Source organism: Sus scrofa, chromosome 15 (assembly GCF_054392235.1).
Source record: "Sus scrofa isolate SSC_HxYL_T2T_F1_AM1 chromosome 15, Sscrofa_HxYL_maternal_Yorkshire_Landrace_v2.0, whole genome shotgun sequence".
In the NCBI taxonomy this organism is placed as follows: domain Eukaryota; kingdom Metazoa; phylum Chordata; class Mammalia; order Artiodactyla; family Suidae; genus Sus; species Sus scrofa.
The window spans coordinates 114,234,947-114,252,162 of record NC_139397.1 but is presented as its reverse complement, the minus strand read 5'-3'; the positions used below and the strand labels follow the sequence as shown (position 1 = coordinate 114,252,162).

At 36.0% G+C, this 17,216-nt stretch overlaps 1 protein-coding gene across 12 annotated transcripts in view; it reads left to right on the top strand.

The window, feature by feature from the left end:
* The window catches only part of DNAH7 (dynein axonemal heavy chain 7), a 262,758-nt gene that overhangs the window by 110,920 nt on the left and 134,622 nt on the right, over nt 1–17,216 (top strand). For all 12 annotated transcript variants that reach the window (XR_014830006.1, XM_085000229.1, XM_085000233.1 and 9 more), the window contains 5 exons: nt 3,256–3,424; nt 4,968–5,070; nt 5,191–5,318; nt 11,639–11,851; nt 14,628–14,726. Coding sequence is in view for 11 of the 12 variants with exons in the window: in XM_085000229.1 (XP_084856355.1) it covers nt 3,256–3,424; nt 4,968–5,070; nt 5,191–5,318; nt 11,639–11,851; nt 14,628–14,726 (712 nt within the window). In the remaining variant the exon portion in view is untranslated. The remainder of the gene's footprint in view (nt 1–3,255; nt 3,425–4,967; nt 5,071–5,190; nt 5,319–11,638; nt 11,852–14,627; nt 14,727–17,216) is intronic.

Genomic DNA, 17,216 nt, shown 5'->3' with positions numbered 1-17,216 from the left:
TCTAGACCAGCCTTTTGCACAGGGTCCCATTCAGCATGACTCAACTCCAGCTCCCTTTCAGTGGGATCTAGGTCAGGCCAGATGATACACACACATTTGTTTTACCTTCAGTAAGAGTATGTCTCTCTTATTGTGCCTGTTTTTTCCTACTCTGCCACCAGGAGAAGCTGCAGGCATTCTCTTGACTTTAAATATTTTAAGTTGTAAATCAGCTACCAGTTCCTGTATTCCACAAACTCCAGAGACCAGTGTGCCAAGTTTTCTGAGACATTTTCTAAAGCCCCTCAGTTAGCTTGGCAGAGGGACAACTGCTGCTCTCTCTTCCTCCACTGGGGAGAAGAAATATACCACCCACCGACAGCAGCTCTTCCCAAAGAAATCCTCCTCCCTGGCCTCTCATTTACAGTCTTCCTAGCTGATTTCTCTATGCCCTGACTCTAAGTGACCAGTTTCATTTTCTAAAAGATGATCTGGCATACATTGCACTCAGCTTGGGATCTTAGTCAAAATTCTAACACAGAATGCTCCTTATTTATATACTGTTACATATTGTTTACAACCAATATTTTTGAAGGTTTACCAAAAATTTTATCATTGTCTTTACTCAGCATTGCTTCTTCCTTTGTCTTATTACTGGATTAATTTTCCTCTTTACTAGGCAGTAGCCTTTAGTGATTGTTCAGGTGAAGCCCTGCAAGTAGTGAGCTCTATCAGTATTTGTCTAAAAATGCCCTTTTTTCTTTTCTTCCTTTCTTTTTGATATTTACTTGATTATTAAATGATAGGTTAACATAGGTATAAAACTAGATGAACTGTAATTTTCCCTTAGCTCACCAAATATATTATCTCCTGGCATTCATTGCTTCTGCTGTGTTGTCTATTTTTCTAATTTTTATTCCTTTATAAGTAATTTTCTCGATTATATTTTTTAAGACTTTCTTTTTATTGTCGATGTTCACTGGATATTATTAGAAGTGGATGAGTTTTTGTTTATCCTGAAACTTTTTCAACTAATATCTTCAGTTTTAGCAAATTCTCAGCCATTTTTTAAATAATTTTTATTTTTCCCATTATAGTTGGTTTACAGCAATCTCTCAATTTTCTATGGAACAGCAAAGTGACCCAGTCTCTCTCTCTCTCACACACACACACACACACACACACACCACCCACCACAGGAATGTATTTATCACATTATCCTCCATCATGCTCCATCACAAGTGACTGGATATAGTTCCCTGTGAAATATAGCAGGATCTCATTGCTTATGCATTCCAGATATAATAGTTTGCTTCTCTTGACCCCAGATTTGCCGTCTATCCCACTCCCTTCCCTTCCCCCTCCCCCTTGGCAAGCACAAGTCTGTTGTCCAAATTCATGAGTTTCTTTTCTGTGGAAAAGTTCATTTGTGCCATATATTAGATTCCAGATATAAGTGATATCATATGGCATTTGTTTTTCCTCTTTCTTTCTTCACTCAGTATGAGAGTCTCTAGTTCCATCAGGTTCCTGCAAATGGCATTATTTTGTTCTGTTTTATGGCTGAGTAGTATTCCATTGTGGATATATATACCACATCTTCTCAATCCATTCATCTGTCAATGGACATTTGGGTTGTTTCCATGTCTTGGCTATTGTGAATAGTGCTGCAGTGAACATGAAGGGTGCATGTCTTTTCAAGGCAAGTTTTTTTTTGGACATATGCCCAAGAGTGGGGTTGCTGGGTCATATGTTAGTTCTATATTTAGTTTTCTGAGGAACCTCCATACTGTTTTCCACGGTGGTTGTACCAATTTACAGTCCCACCAACAGTGTAGGAGAGTTCCCTTTTCTCCACACCCTCTGCAGAATTTGTTATATGTGGACCTATTAATGGGGGCCATTCTGACTGATGTGAGATGGTACTTCGTAGTAGTTTTAATTTCCATTTCTCTAGTCAGTGATGTTGAGCATTTTTTCATGTACCTATAGGCCATCTGTAGCCATTGTTTTTTAAAATTTTGGCTTTTCTCCATTCTCTTCCTTCTTTCTTCTATGTCTCTTAACTTCTCTTATTATTGATTTTTTTCCCTGTGTGATTTCCTCATATTTATCTTCTAGTGCATATTTCTATATTTTTATGTTTACTCTGATTTTTATTCCATTCACTGAATTTTCAAAAGTTTAATGATTTTCATTGCTAGATTTCAGGTTGTCTCTTTTATGAAACTGGCTTCTTTTCCCACAATTTTCTGATGTCTGTTGCTTTTTATTTAAAATATTATTAAACAACCATGAGGATACCAAAGAAAGGCAAAGTGCCCTGTATGCAATAACCCTCCCAGACATTGTCCAACTGCCTTTGTCACTGCAAGTCTAACTCTTAGCTTTAATCTGTCCAGTTTTAGCTGAGAGCTCATTTTAGGAGGGATTGTTTCCCCATGTAGTCTTTCATTTTCTTGGCTGTGGAGGTGTAAACATGAAGCAGTTTAACATTCACCTCTGTGAAAGGCTCTAGGATTTTCTCTGGCCCAGAACAAAATTTTAATGTCAGTTTCTCAGTTTGTGTTCATGTGCCCATTGGCAATGAAAATTTGATCCCACCCTCCATGAATGATGTAGGCTTCCCTTTGGACACCCATGAAGGGTAAGCTTCCTGTTTCTTCCATAACGGACTGTGTCTCTTGAATAGGTTGGTGGGGGTAATTTTAGTTTCCATTTACAGACGAGGCAGCCTTTGAAGACTTCTAGGTTTAAATAGTGAATCTATCCCAGCTCCTCACCTTGCTCAGTTCTGAACATTTATTTTTCATTTCTATGTGGGTGTAAATACATGTGTTTATATGCAGATTTCAAAGCAGTGTGAACCTCTACTACTTTAGCACTGAATTACTTTTCCACCTGTGCAACCCTTCTTCATTGATGATTTCCTTTTCATTCTTTCAAAAATGGCTACATATTTCAAAACATTATTTTCCTTTTATGTAGCATTTCCATATGCTTGCAGTAGGGGGATTGGGTGGTTCAGGATTGGCTGAATTCTACATATTGACCAGAATTCAGCACTGAAAAGTGAATTTGTTCTAATTTTGTCATATATACAGATATCCAGAAGGAAAATATAATGACAAAGTAATGCACAAAGAATTTCAGAGGTTAGTAGGAAGGAAGGAATTATTGAAGAGGAAGTGGAAAAATTTAGCTAACGTTTAATTTTTTCCTCTTTTCAGAATGTATATAAAACTCACATTATTCAACAAAGATTGTTTATTTCAGAACCTTATTTGGAGCCCTTCATCTGCACCTTGGAGGAGCACCTGAGGGGCCAGCTGGCACTGGAAAGACTGAAACTACCAAAGATTTAGCCAAAGCTGTAGCCAAACAATGTGTTGTTTTCAACTGCTCTGATGGGTTGGATTATCTGGCTTTAGGAAAATTCTTTAAGGTTTGAATTGGCTTCTCATTTACAGTATGATAACTTTTTATTTATTTATTTATTTTTTGTCTTTGTCCTTTTAGGGCTCACCCACAGCATATGGAGGTTCCCAGGCTAGGGGTCTAATCAGAGCTACAGCTGCCAGCCTACGGCAGGGCCATAGCAATGCCAGATCCAGGCCACATCTGTGACCTACACCACAGGTCATGGCAATGCCAGATCCTTAACCCACTGAGTGAGGCCAGGGATCGAACCCGCAACCTCAGGGTTCCTAGTCAGATTTGTTTCTGCTGCACCATGAGGGGAATTCCAATATGATAACTTCTCTGAGAGAGAGGTCCTTTATGATAAACATAATTTGATGCAAGTAAAAAAATTATTGTTTTAAAATTAAATTTTATTACCTCAATAATGCCCAAGAGAAGTAGGGTGATATCAAAAGCTTATTCGAGAAGCAGCTCTACCTCCCTCTCCAGTTCTTGCTATACCGGGTCAGTTTCACAGATGGAAATGAATGTGTGGTTTCCCTTTAATACTGCTAAAAGTTTGGGAACCTCTGCATCATGTAAAGATTGTGGTATCTCAAGCCTTCTTTAACCTGTAGATCTTATTAACAAGTTGTAGTTCAATAATTTACTCTTATAGCCACACTCTAGTTAATCTTGATGATGAACTTGAAATCCTTCTGTTCTCTGTGATTTCTAATCCTTTTATGTCATGTTTTAGAGTTCTAACTCATAATGAAAATATACTCTAAATAATGAAATATACTATTCTCTAAATAATGAAATACATACTATTTCTCTAAACAATGAAAATATACTATTCTTTGATGTGCATGAAGTTCATGTTTGATCCATTGTGTTTCAATAGATTGAACTGTACACAAATCCCAGGTCAGCCACTATTAGATGTACTAATTACTTAACATTTTATGTGATATAGCCTTAGTTTCCTTGCATAAAAAACATATACAAAGTGCCATGCAACAAGCCTGACATATACTAGGTATTCAGTGAAACACACATACGTATACAGTCTATAGAATGTACATTCAATAAGGCCAAATTTCAACTTGATTTTGCGGTTTTTCCTTATGACCAAATGGCACATATTTATTAGGTATCTGTGAGTTTGAGCCTCAGACTGTGTCAGTGGGTCATTAACGTGTTCAAGCAACAGAAGTCATCTTATTTAAAGGATTGTTACAATCCATTTTATGAAGTTCATATGGAAAAAGCATATAAATAAAGCACTTAAATAAAAAGTAAGAAAGGCTTGGAAATTATAGATATGCATCTAAATGCCAACAGATAAACAGAAAGTAAAAAAAAAAGTCAATTGGAAAAATTTCCAATTGATCAAACTCTTTGTTCATGTAGAATAATGGCTTGGTAATAAAAGAATAAGCCATCTTTAAAGATAAAGGTGAATAAGCAATTTCTTTGATAGGATATTATTAAATCCTTGAAAAGATCAGGTGAAAATGCAACATTTCAAAGCAATATTCAATCAGATAAAATTGAAAAATTTCATTACTCTTTTCTTCCAGGGACTGTTATCTTGTGGAGCCTGGGCTTGCTTTGATGAATTTAACAGAATTGATTTGGAAGTACTGTCTGTGGTTGCTCAACAAATTCTTACTATCCAAAGAGGTAATAGATGAATTTGTCTTTGCATTGTGTGAAAACAGTAGAAATACAGGAGGTAATGAATGGCACTAGTCACATTTATATGTGGAATTGCTAAGTCATTTCATTCTTGATTACCCACAGGTATTAATGCAGGTGCTGATATACTGATGTTTGAAGGAACTGAACTAAAACTTGACCCCACATGTGCTGTCTTTATAACAATGAACCCTGGATATGCAGGGCGATCAGAACTGCCAGATAATCTGAAGGTACAGAAAAGCCAGTTATATCCTCTATTTCCTTTCTATAATTAAAAAAATTAATACGTAAAAAGAAAGAACATGCTGTTCTTGAACTTTATGTAAAATATTTGCATTTAGATGTTGTATTTTAGAAAACTGTTTTAGAAAATAATTTCTAAAGCTTTGAGTACCTTTAGAAAATAAATATGCAATCTAAAATATTTTTAACCTAGTGGTAATTATAAAAAATTAGAAAACACAGGAAATACTGGAAAAAGCACCTATTCTATGGCTTATTATATTGTATCCCCCCAATTTTAAAAGGCTGAAATCAGCCGATTGTAAATACTGGGTATTTTTTTCCAAGTTAATACTATGATATGAGCATTTTCCTATTTTTATAAATATAATTCATACTGTAAATAAGTTTACTGAACTGTGCTTACTTATTTGACATTTAGGTTGCATTTAGATTTCCTTCATTATAAATAATATTGCAATGGACAGTTTTTACTTAAGGCCCTTCTCTATTTTTAGACATTACCCTAGGTACAGTCAGAAGACCAAGAGCTATGTTCCTAAATTGCCTTCTAACAGAGATTAAAATAATTTACAGCCCCTATCAATTCTCAATTCTCCTTAATACCCAGCACTATTTTTTTCTTTTTGCAAGAAGAACAATAGAGTTTGCTAATTGAATAGACTATAATCTTTATTTTATAGATGATTAACGAGAACCTACTGTATAGCACAGGGAAATTTACTCAATAGTTTGTAATAACCTTTATGGGAGAATTACTCACTTTGTGCAACTGAAACTAATACAACATTGTAAGTCACCTATACTCCAATAAAATTAAAAATTTTTTAAAAAATCTTCATTAAAAAAAACTTCTTTGATTATTAGTGAAGTATGACATTTTCCCCATATCTTTTGGTTAGACATTTTTCGTCCTTTATCTGGTGAATTGGATGTTTATGGCTAGCACATGGAGAACAAGGTTGAAGAATAATGCAGTGGTAATTGCAGATCCAAAACCAAGTCTCCTGACTCTAAGTCCTACATTCCTTCCACTATTCACTTGTTTACAATTCACTTGTTCTTGCTTCTCAGACTAGTTGAGGAACTTTTCTTTTCCAAGAAAATACTTTTGATTGGAGTGACTGCTGCCAAGTATTTTTGAGTTTTCTCCAGTCCATGCACTTTTATATGTTAGATGTGATGTTTTAGTACCTTGCCTTAATGAAGGAAGGTGTGATGTAAAAACAGAAGCTGGTAAATCCTCCTTCATCTAAGAAACATTTTGCAACCTTTTATTGCAGTTTACATTTGGAAGGCTCTTTTTAGAGCAGTTCTTTTGTTCACTCATGTTTTCCTTTTATTCAGTAGGATCTGAATACATAAATATTTGTAAAGGAAAATTCTGTGGGTAGCTAATCACAAAAAGCTGAGACCGTTATTGGTTGAGTCTGTTAATGCCCTTGAGGACTCTTCTGGTTTTTGTTTTGTTTTGTTTTATTGTGCATGTTGAAACAGTGTCAAAATATTCACCTTGTGGTCCTTGGAATATTTTCGTTCTATCTTAGGCCAAAAAGCTGCTCTCAAATTCTCACAGCTTTTTGTTGTTTCTGTTATGCAACCTTCTTGGTTAGAGCTGTTTTTAAGTATGTATGGAAATACCTAATAATTCTGAAAAAATGTCTTAGTCTGAAAAGAAAGATAGATATATATATATATATATATGTATATATATATATAATTGAAGTGTAGCTGATTTACAAAGTTGTGTTAGTTTCAAGTATACAGCAAAATTATTCCATTATACATACACATGTCTTTTTTCAGATTCTTTCCCCTTATAGGTAATTTCAAAATATTGTGTATAGTTCCATGTGCTACATGGTATGTTGTTGTTGGTTATCTATGTCATATATAGTAGTGTTTATATGTTAATCCCGAACTCCTAATTTATCCCTCTTCACCTTTTACCTTTGGTAACCATAAATTTTTTCCTATGTCTCTGGGTCTATTTCTGTTTTGTGTATAAGTTCATTTGAATTTTTTTTAGATTCCACATTTAAGCAATATCATATGATATTTGTTGCTCTCTGACTGGCTTACTTCACTTAGTATGATAATTTCTAAGTCCATCCACGTTGCTTCACATGGCATTACTTCATTCTATTTTATGGCTGAGTATATATGTACCACATCTTCTTTATCCATTCATCTGTCAGTGGACATTTAGGTGGCTTCCATGTCTTGGCTATTGTGAGTAGTGCTGCAGTGAACATTGGGGTGCATGTATCTTTTAGATTTATGGTCTTCTCTGGATATATGCCCAGGAGTAGGACTGCTGGATCCTATGGTAGATGTGTTTGTAGTTTTTTGAGGACCCTCCATACTGTTCCCCAAATGTTTTTTTAAAGCCTGCTGAGGCCAAGAGAGTCATCAGTCGTCAGAGTCATCCTTAAAGCTTCCCTCTTCGTCACCCAGTGATTGAGCCAGTTACCAAAACCAATGATCCTATTTCACAAAAATCTTATAATTCCTGCTGCTCCTGTCCAGTCTCATGGCCACATCTTTCCCCCACCCCTCTTCAGTCTTCTCTTGTGTGTCTTATTGCAAAAGCTCACTTGTCACCAAGAATCTGAAATTCCTTGTAATGAATTCCCCCTTGTGATGCTACCAGTGTCATCAAAAGAAAGCTAATCATATAATTTCCAGACTTAAAAAGCTATCAGGTTCCTTTTGCCTACAGAAGAAAGTTCATATTTCTTGGCCTGATCTGCAAGAGCCTTGGCATTAAACCTAATTGCATCTATACCACCATCCCCTTGTATAGCCTCACTAGCCTCTGAAGGTCCCATACCTTTGCACATGCTGTTTACCCTCTCTTGAGTGTTCTGCTAAACCACTTTTCCTGCTTGACAATTTCATACTGATGCATTAAGTCAACAGTGAGCCACTGAACTTACATACAGTTCAGACAAGACCTTCTGTGCAGTCTGTGGAGCTGGCAGAGGTTTACAGATGAGTCTTTCTATCCTGCACACATCATGCGTTCTTCAGGGACTGCTGTTAGGTCTCCCCACTTGCAGCGCCTGAGACTTGAGTAATGGATTCTGCTTCTCCAGTTGTCATTCTCTGCACTCTACGTGGATCTGCAGTGGGTGATTCCACATGGATTTGCTATTGGAGAGCTCTCACTTTGCCACAGGTCACTTTGGGCAAGACTTAAAATGGCTGCAACTTGACTCCCTCTTTCCCTTATCATGTACATCTCATGCACATTTTGTCCCAACAAACTGTAGGAATGAAGTGATCCTGCTGCCACAGGCCACTTTTGCTTTCTCACACCTGAGTCAGGCACCAATCTATTCCCCCCACCCCCCACCATAGGGAAGACACCCATCAAGCTCTCACTGAATGTGGGAGTGAGGAGAGGGGCTTGTGGAGACACAGCATAAGACAAACTCCCATCAATGGAAGTCTTTTCACAGATCCTCCCTCCTTCCTTCTTCTCCCAAATAAGTTGTGGTCTTCAAGTAAATGGGAAGGTTCAAGAATGGCGCATATACCCTTTGTACAGTATTGGACAGTTCGTGCATACTCTGGTAACTGATGTGTATCATGTCATGCAGAAAGAATCCTATTTTGACATCCCGTACACCTAGATAAAACCTGCATGGTGGGGGCACGTTCTTAAACACGTCTCCACCTTAGAGAAGCTATATTTAATATTGAAACTATTCTAAGGAATCAGTATTCAATAATCGTTTCAGAATAATTAAATGCTAGAAGTCATGGTAAAATGGGCATTTTCTAGATCTTCTGATTCACAAAGTCAATAACAGGATAACATAGCTATCCGGAGAGTATATAACATGAAATATGTGAAGTAGATCCTGAGCCTTCCATTTCACTCAGCTAAACCTAGAACATTTATAGACAGCTCATAACACATAAAATCTATTTCTAATCTCTAAAGAAAAAAATGTTAAGAAGTTATTGTTTGAGGTTTTGTTATTGTTGTTCTAAAATGCAGTCTTTTGGAAGCATAATCCTGGAAGTGTCTATCATTCCTTAGGTACCACCTGATGTCGTCCACCCTATAGGGTGGAGCAATAGTATAACTATTCTCGGAGTGCCCATCGTGGTGCAGGGGAAACAAATCCGACTGGGAACCATGAGGTTGCAGGTTCAACCCATGGCCTTGCTTAGTGGTTTAAGGATCTGGCATTGCCCTGAGCTCTGGTGTAGGTCGCAGATGCAGCTCGGATCCCGCATTGCTGCAGCTATGGTGTAGGCAAGCAGCTACAGCTCCGATTAGACCTCTAGCCTGAGAACCTCTATATACTGCAGTGTGGCCCTAAAAGGACAAAAGATAAAAAAAAAAAAAGTATAACTGTTCTCAGTCATTTATTTCTGCTGAGGTAAATATGGAGGGTAAAGCTCATTTTTATTACATGAACTGGAGTTTATTCAAGCCCTGGCAGGTTACCTGGATCTATATCCTCCTGTTTTCTTTTTTATACTCAAAAAGTATGCCATTGGTTAAGCCAGAATACAAATTAATTTTTTAAAGCACTTAAATTGCCTTTAGACTTACTGCTATGACTAAAAAATTATTTGACACATCCCAAACCATATCATGTCAGTATTTCATTCACTGCATTTGAGAACCATTGAATGAGAACATCTACCACCATAGCAGCTTAGGCCTAAATAATATTTTGACCAGGCCGCTTTTCTCTGTGAGAATAATCTGCAGTGACCCCTTGAAGCCTCTGTACCACACTCTATTTTTTGTTCTCTTGGCCACTGATTTGTCTGTTTTAGGGTCTTCCACAATCATTTTGCTAACAGTGCTGAGAGAATGTGAATAGGAGTTTTCAAAATACCTGGAGTGTCAGAGGGAGACCTGCAACATAGAGACTTGATGTGGATCCCAAGCCAGTAGGAATTTGTACTGTTGTAGAAAGACTGTATCACCTTAACCTGGCCATTGACCATCTAACTCATTTAATTCATTCATTCTCTATTTGATTCATTTTTAAAAAGTTGGTGAGAACGTACCCTATAAAAGAGGTGCTGTCTGTATGGTAATTCTCTTACATTCTTTTTTCCTCAGGTATGTAGTGGTTTATAGCACTTGCTTAAGCTTCTCTGTTATTTGCTCCTGCTATATACATTTAACATTCTATTCTTTCCTTCCTTGAATGGTGACCTTATTTATAAAGTAACAGTACTAAGGCCTCTAGCTAGTAATTAACATAACATGTTGTAAGCATCTTGTTTGATGCAAATGTTTTATCCTCAACTAAGAGTCATAAGAGATCACTTATGCAAAATGTTCTCGTTTTCTATTTGCCCCTGTGTTTTTGGTAACTCAGCTAATTCCCAGAAGGTATTTATTAACTGTCTGAATATAACTGTCATTCACTGCAATTGTTATTCACTATATGAATACAATTGTCATTTTTCTGGAATATGTTGTTTACTTTCTTTAGTACAAGAAAGCTACATTTTCATGCTTCCATGAGCTATTGAAATAAGTCCTGACACATACCAACATTTTATAGTTAAATTATCTTATTAATTCCTTTAAAATCTATTCAGTTTCTTATTTTCTTACTATCATGCAACATATATTGGTCCCACAATATTTAAAATACCATGAGGAAAAAATATCCATAATTTGGAAAATTGATGTATTTGTAATAATAATTATCCATGACTTATTTCCAGTTATTTTCCCTTTATTTTGTTTGGTAAAAGACTGATATGATGACTACAAACTCAAAAAGGTTAAAAATAGGTCAAATTATATCATTTATCTAACATGGCCTTTTTATTAGGAGTCACCTGATGAGCCCCAAATCATTTAATTAATCAGATGCCTAGAGTGCTTCATTTGAAGCTCAGTCTTCCAACACCAGGTACTTTCTCACCAGCCGAGATGAGAAACCCAGCTCTTAGACATCCCAGCAGAGTTTAATGCTTTTTCCCTATAATTTGTTGCTTCCCACAAAAAAACAGAATGTAATGTGTGCTTAACACTTATGTTAGTAATTCACCAAAGATCCAGATAGAAAGTTGAGCGTGTTCTTGAAACATAATTTAAGGAAAAATATTTATATGGAAAATAATGTATGTTTATTACCCAACAGGAAATGCCTTTAAAGTGTTTTCATCTATATGATCTGGACACTACAATTTAATATCATTGTGGAAAAGCTATAACACCATAGCATGTTATGAAATAAAAGAGTAGGGTTATCTTCGTGATGGTTTTTTGTTTGTTTGTTTGATTGTTTAATGCACCTTTTCTCCACTCCAACAGGCACTCTTTCGGACAGTAGCAATGATGGTGCCTGACTATGCCATGATTGCCGAAATAGTCCTGTACTCCTGTGGCTTTGTCACAGCTCGGCCCCTGTCTGTCAAGATTGTGGCTACATACCGCCTGTGCTCAGAGCAGTTATCATCGCAACATCACTATGACTATGGGATGAGGGCCGTGAAGTCAGTGCTTACCGCTGCTGGGAATCTAAAGGTAGAAAACTCAAGTGGCTTCTTATTCATTTCCTATTTGTAAATCTCAGGACCATATGTCTTCACAGAGTTCCAGTAACTGGTTGCATTTATCAGCTGAATAAAAGTTCAATTATTGTACAAAAATAATTGATTATTTGCACATGTGAAAAAAATCATTTTAAGATTGGTAAAACCTTGGCCATGCGATTAGTAATTTGAGTTCCATTCCACAGTTTTAACTATATGAAACTAGGTACTCCCAAGGAGTAAAAGTCCTTGCTGCTGAGAAATACTTTGAAAACTCTTAATCTATATGACCATATATAGCTTTAAAGGAAATAATTGTGTAATCAATACATACAAATGTCCCTAGATATCGTTACCTAATATCATTATACAATTGCAGCCAACTGTAGATTAGCAGCAGTAAATTTGCAATATAATGTTTGCATTTTAAGATGGTATAAATCATAACTATATCAGTAAAAAAATCCAGATATTTTAAGACTTAGTTAACTTTTCACTGAAAATATTTTGTGGAAGCATGAAATATAACTGTACATTTGTTCTTTATGAAAGTTAGCAAGATAGGCTATAATTAACAGCACGATGCAAAATGTGACCTTGGAGCTTATAAAATTTTCATATCCATGACTATAGAAGATAAAGATTTTAAAATATCTCCTATGTGATTAAGAACAATGGCATGCATTTTTATCTTCTGTAATAATGTTACCAAGAATTCTGATATATAATGGTGATATTCTATTTCACATTAGCCTAACATGACTTCAAGTCATTGTTTTTGTAATAAACAAAGGCATCTAGGAGCAACAATTTGTATTATTGTTGGCATGTCGTGATTACATTGTGGTCAGATAATGGGAAAGATGATGCTTTGTCATAGTGTATGTCATCGTTGACATCCTGACTATGGAATTGAGCTATTAAAGTTATATAGCAAATGAATTCTGCAAATGAATCCTATCCTTCTTTGTCAAAAAGATAATTTAGAATTGTTGAATGTGTTGGCTTGAATATTTTGAAGTTTGTTTTTATTATATCAAGAAACAATTTAAACATTTTCTTTAAGATAAATAGCCTCTTGAAATAACAAAATAGACTTCTGACACTTATGTGTGGTTAGGTTGATCCAAAGATAAAGTCCATATGAGCAGGACTAGTTTTGGCTTTGGGAGCTCTGGAAATTCAGAGATAGCTGAACTTGACTGCCAGGCATGACTGACTTTGTAAGGTTAAAGCCAGTTAAGTAGGGGCATGGAATTTATTAGAAAAAGAAGACGGTTCTGGAAAATTAAAGGCATGATGGTAGTAGAAACTTTGGAGTGAGATGTTGTGTAGAGGATGCAAGTTGGGAGAAATATTTCTGAGTTCAGAATTTTTTGTGTATTATGTGATACTCATCTCATGGGCATGAGCAACGAGTTCAGAGTACAACCAGATTTTTAGTAAACTTTGGGTTTAATACTGGTGTTCTGTAATTTATTGTAAGTTTTCTGAAATACCTACTGAAGTGACTTGGCATGTTAACTAGCCCCTTGTACTCTGCCTGGGATATGCACTCATGCAGGCTGTTACTGAGCTGCTGGGTCCTCCCCCTTCCTAGCAGAGGAGTTTCATTCCTACCCAGAGTCAGGTGGCAGCTTCCCCAAACTTTCTGAAGCCAGTCAGACGGGTTACTGTTGTTAGATCATTTAATTAACTGTCAGTGAAACTGATGGTATATAAATGTGAAAAAAAAGAGTTTTGTTTTTATGAAAACTAAGTTCATTGTTTAACAAAGAATCAATAAAGATGAAGGGCTAGAAAAATTGACTTTGAATTAGGTGTGGATAAGAAAAGTAAGTGAGGAGTTGCCGTCGTGGCAGTGGGTAACGAATCTGAGTAGGAACCATAAGGTTGCAGGTTCTATCCCTGGCCTTGCTCAGTAAGTTAAGGATCTGACATTGCCATGAGCTGTTGTGTAGGTTGCAGACGCGGCTCGGATCTGGGGTTGTTGTGGCTCTGGTGTAGGTAGGCAGCTACAGCTCTGATTAGACCCCCTAGCCTTGGAGCCTCCATATGCCATGGGTGCAGCCCTAGAAAAGACAAAAAAAAAGAAAAGAAAAGTGAGTAAGACTAAAAAACGACCTGAAAAATTCATAAGGGTGCTACAAGGATGCTAGATTGTCTCACAAGTGTTATTGAAGAGCAAGATCATCTTCAAAAAACAAAACTAAAACAAAACATAACAAAATTGGACCCAGCAGATGATTCATTACTGATGTGTGTTTTTGTAAGAAAAATAGTCCAGAACTCTACCCTCAGAGAAATGGCATTGGCACCAAAATATGTGCAAATGAATCAATGTTTTAAATTTAAGTGCATCTTTTCAAAATGATTGCCCATTTTTAATGATTATTTTCATGTTACCAACCCACTGCTGCTCTTGAATGCAAAGGGCAAGCACACTTTTACCCAATATAGAGGCAATGGTAGCTCTCAAACTATACCAAATGCATAGGCAATAGCTTTTTACCCAGAACATCTGTGGAAAGGCAGTTAGTTCAACTTAGGTTTTCATTACAAACTAGTAGAAAAGTCAACAAGTATAATAATTAGTTTCTAAAATGAATAACAGTCCAATTAAATGAAAATAAATAAGAACAATACTTTTGCAGGGACTTAAATTGCCTCTTGGGCCTGGGTACTTGTGTGTGTGTGTGTGTGTGTGAGAATATTCAGGGGTTGTACTTAGCAGATACAGATATCACTGTGACTATATTTTCTTTCAGCTGAAATATCCAAATGAAAATGAAGAAATTCTGCTACTTCGATCTATTATTGATGTAAATCAGCCCAAATTTTTATCCCATGATTTACCACTCTTTGAGGTAAGAGCATTTGTTATTTCCGTGTATCCAAACTCTTACAATAATGTATTTATCAAATGTCTGAATTTGCAGAACTCCCTATGAGAAACTTCCACTGTAGAAAACAATGATATGGCACAGAGAACCACAGAACATTCCTTGTTTTATTTGAAGTATGTTTATAGCTTTGTTGTTTCAGATAACTTTTAACAACTTGGGATTTTTAAGTAGTACTCTTTTTTTACTGAATAATATAATAAGCACACAAAAGTTACAAAATATGTTTGCTTACAAATTTCACTAGAATGTAGGCTTCTTGAAGAAAAGTAATTGGTATAACACACCACTGAGTCACTTGCACAGAAGGGGTACTTAGTAAGTGTTTGTCAAATTAATGATTGAAGAAATTAAAAAGTAAGTAAGTTAAATTTCTTTAAAAGAGTACAATGGCTTTGATGAAACTGTTTCTGCAGGATAATTTAAGAACTAGGCTTAATAATCTCATTATAATTTAAGATTAAATGGTGGGTAGTAGAGAATTTTTCAAATGCTGATTAAAGTTTCTATGTTGTCATGTGATGGCTTCCTTTTCCTTTTCCTCATTAGTAGGTAGAAAAAATTGGGGGGATGGAGAGTAGGCTCCTGACAAATGCTAGATGTTGCTCTATCTTGTGCTGCCTTGAGGTCTGGGCAGTTAGCTTCCAAGGTGTAAAGACTGAAGTCCTAAGGCTGTCATGGGGGGAAGGAGTGACACTGACACTGGAGTGTGGTCCAGTGCCATTAGCTATCCACAGCAACCATGTTTCATTATTCTGAAAGGAGCTCTTCCCTAGTATTTAGAGTTGACTGTGAAAGTACTTTATAAATCAAATCTGCAAGGAATAGGTTTAAACTTTCTTAAAAATTTCCCTCAGTTTCTTTGGTACTAGTTACACCATACAGATTTTCCAGGAGAAAAGCTATATTTATTCTTATAAAGCGGAAGTATACCTCACTTGGATGTATTGTCACATGATTGTGTACTCACTCAGGGAACATTTATTGAGCAATATTTTCACAAATGGAGCATAATTGGCATTTTCAAATAGGACAATTCCTGTCGTGCAAGACTGTCCCATATGCTACAGAACATTAGGCATCTTCGTTCCCCCAGTGTCCCTAGACTCTTCCAGTATGACAATCAGAAGGACAATTCCACATATTTCCAACACTCTACTTGGCAGGAGAGTGAGAGGAACTGGTCTTGGTTGAGAACCACTGGCTACTAGACATGATTGATTAAAATACCATTGAACAAATTTTTGTAAATAGAATGATACGTGGATTGAAGTTCCTTATTTTGGCAAATCCAGATATTCTAGCATAATTACTTCAAGACTATCTTTTCTCTACTGGAGTGCTTTTGTGTTTTTGTTAAGAATGAGTTGTTCACATGTGTGTGGATCTATTTCTGGTCTCCCTATTCTGTTCCATTGATATATTTGTCTATTTTATACTAATATGACACTGTCTTTATAATAAGCCTTGAAATTAAATACTGTTCATTCTCTAATTTTTTAAATTAAAGATATTGTAGAATTACAACATTTCTAGGTGAAAAGAGGAAAAATGCCTTGTGAGTTTGTTAGGCAAAAGTTTCTTAAATATAACACCAAAACCACAATGCATGAAACAATGAATTGATAAAATAAGCTCATCAAATTTTAAAAGTTTGCTCTCTGAAGACACTGGTAAGAGAATGAAAGACAAGTTAGATACTAGAAAAAAAATTTGCAAATTAGATGTATGATGAAGGACTTGTGTGCAGAATATTTAAAGAATGGTCAAAACTTACCATTAAGAGAATAAATCAATTAAAAATAGGCAAAAGATTTGAACAGGCATTTCACTAAAGAATATGTACATATGGCACATAAGTACATGCAAGAATTTGAATCTTTGGGAAATGCAAATTGGAGCCACAATAAGATACTGTTCCACAATTACAAGTTTGCTAAAATTAAAAAGATTGACCATACCAAATATTGGAACTCTCATACACTTCTGGGGGGGAATGTAGAATAATACAACCACTTTGGAAAGCAGTTTTTTTTTAAATGTTATACACACTCACCATATTATCCAGGTATTCCACTCCTCAGCATTCACCCAAGAGAAATGAAAGCCTTTGTCCATACAAAGACTGGTATACAAATGTTTATAGCAGCTTTATTTGTAGTTGCCAAAAACTGGAAACAATGAAAATGTCCATCAACAGGAAAATGGATTTATAAACTGGCACCTCAACACAATGGGCTACTTCAGTACTGTGAACTGTTGATATATTCTTTGACGTGTGTGAATGTCCAAATCTTTATGCTGAATGAAAGAAGCCAGACCAAAAAAAAGTAGTACATACACATAATGTGTAAATTTATCCATGTTAAATTCTAGACAATGCAAATAAAAATAGTAATAGGAAGCAGATCGTTGTTTGTTGGTCATCTGGGGATGGAGGTAGGAGATGGCAAG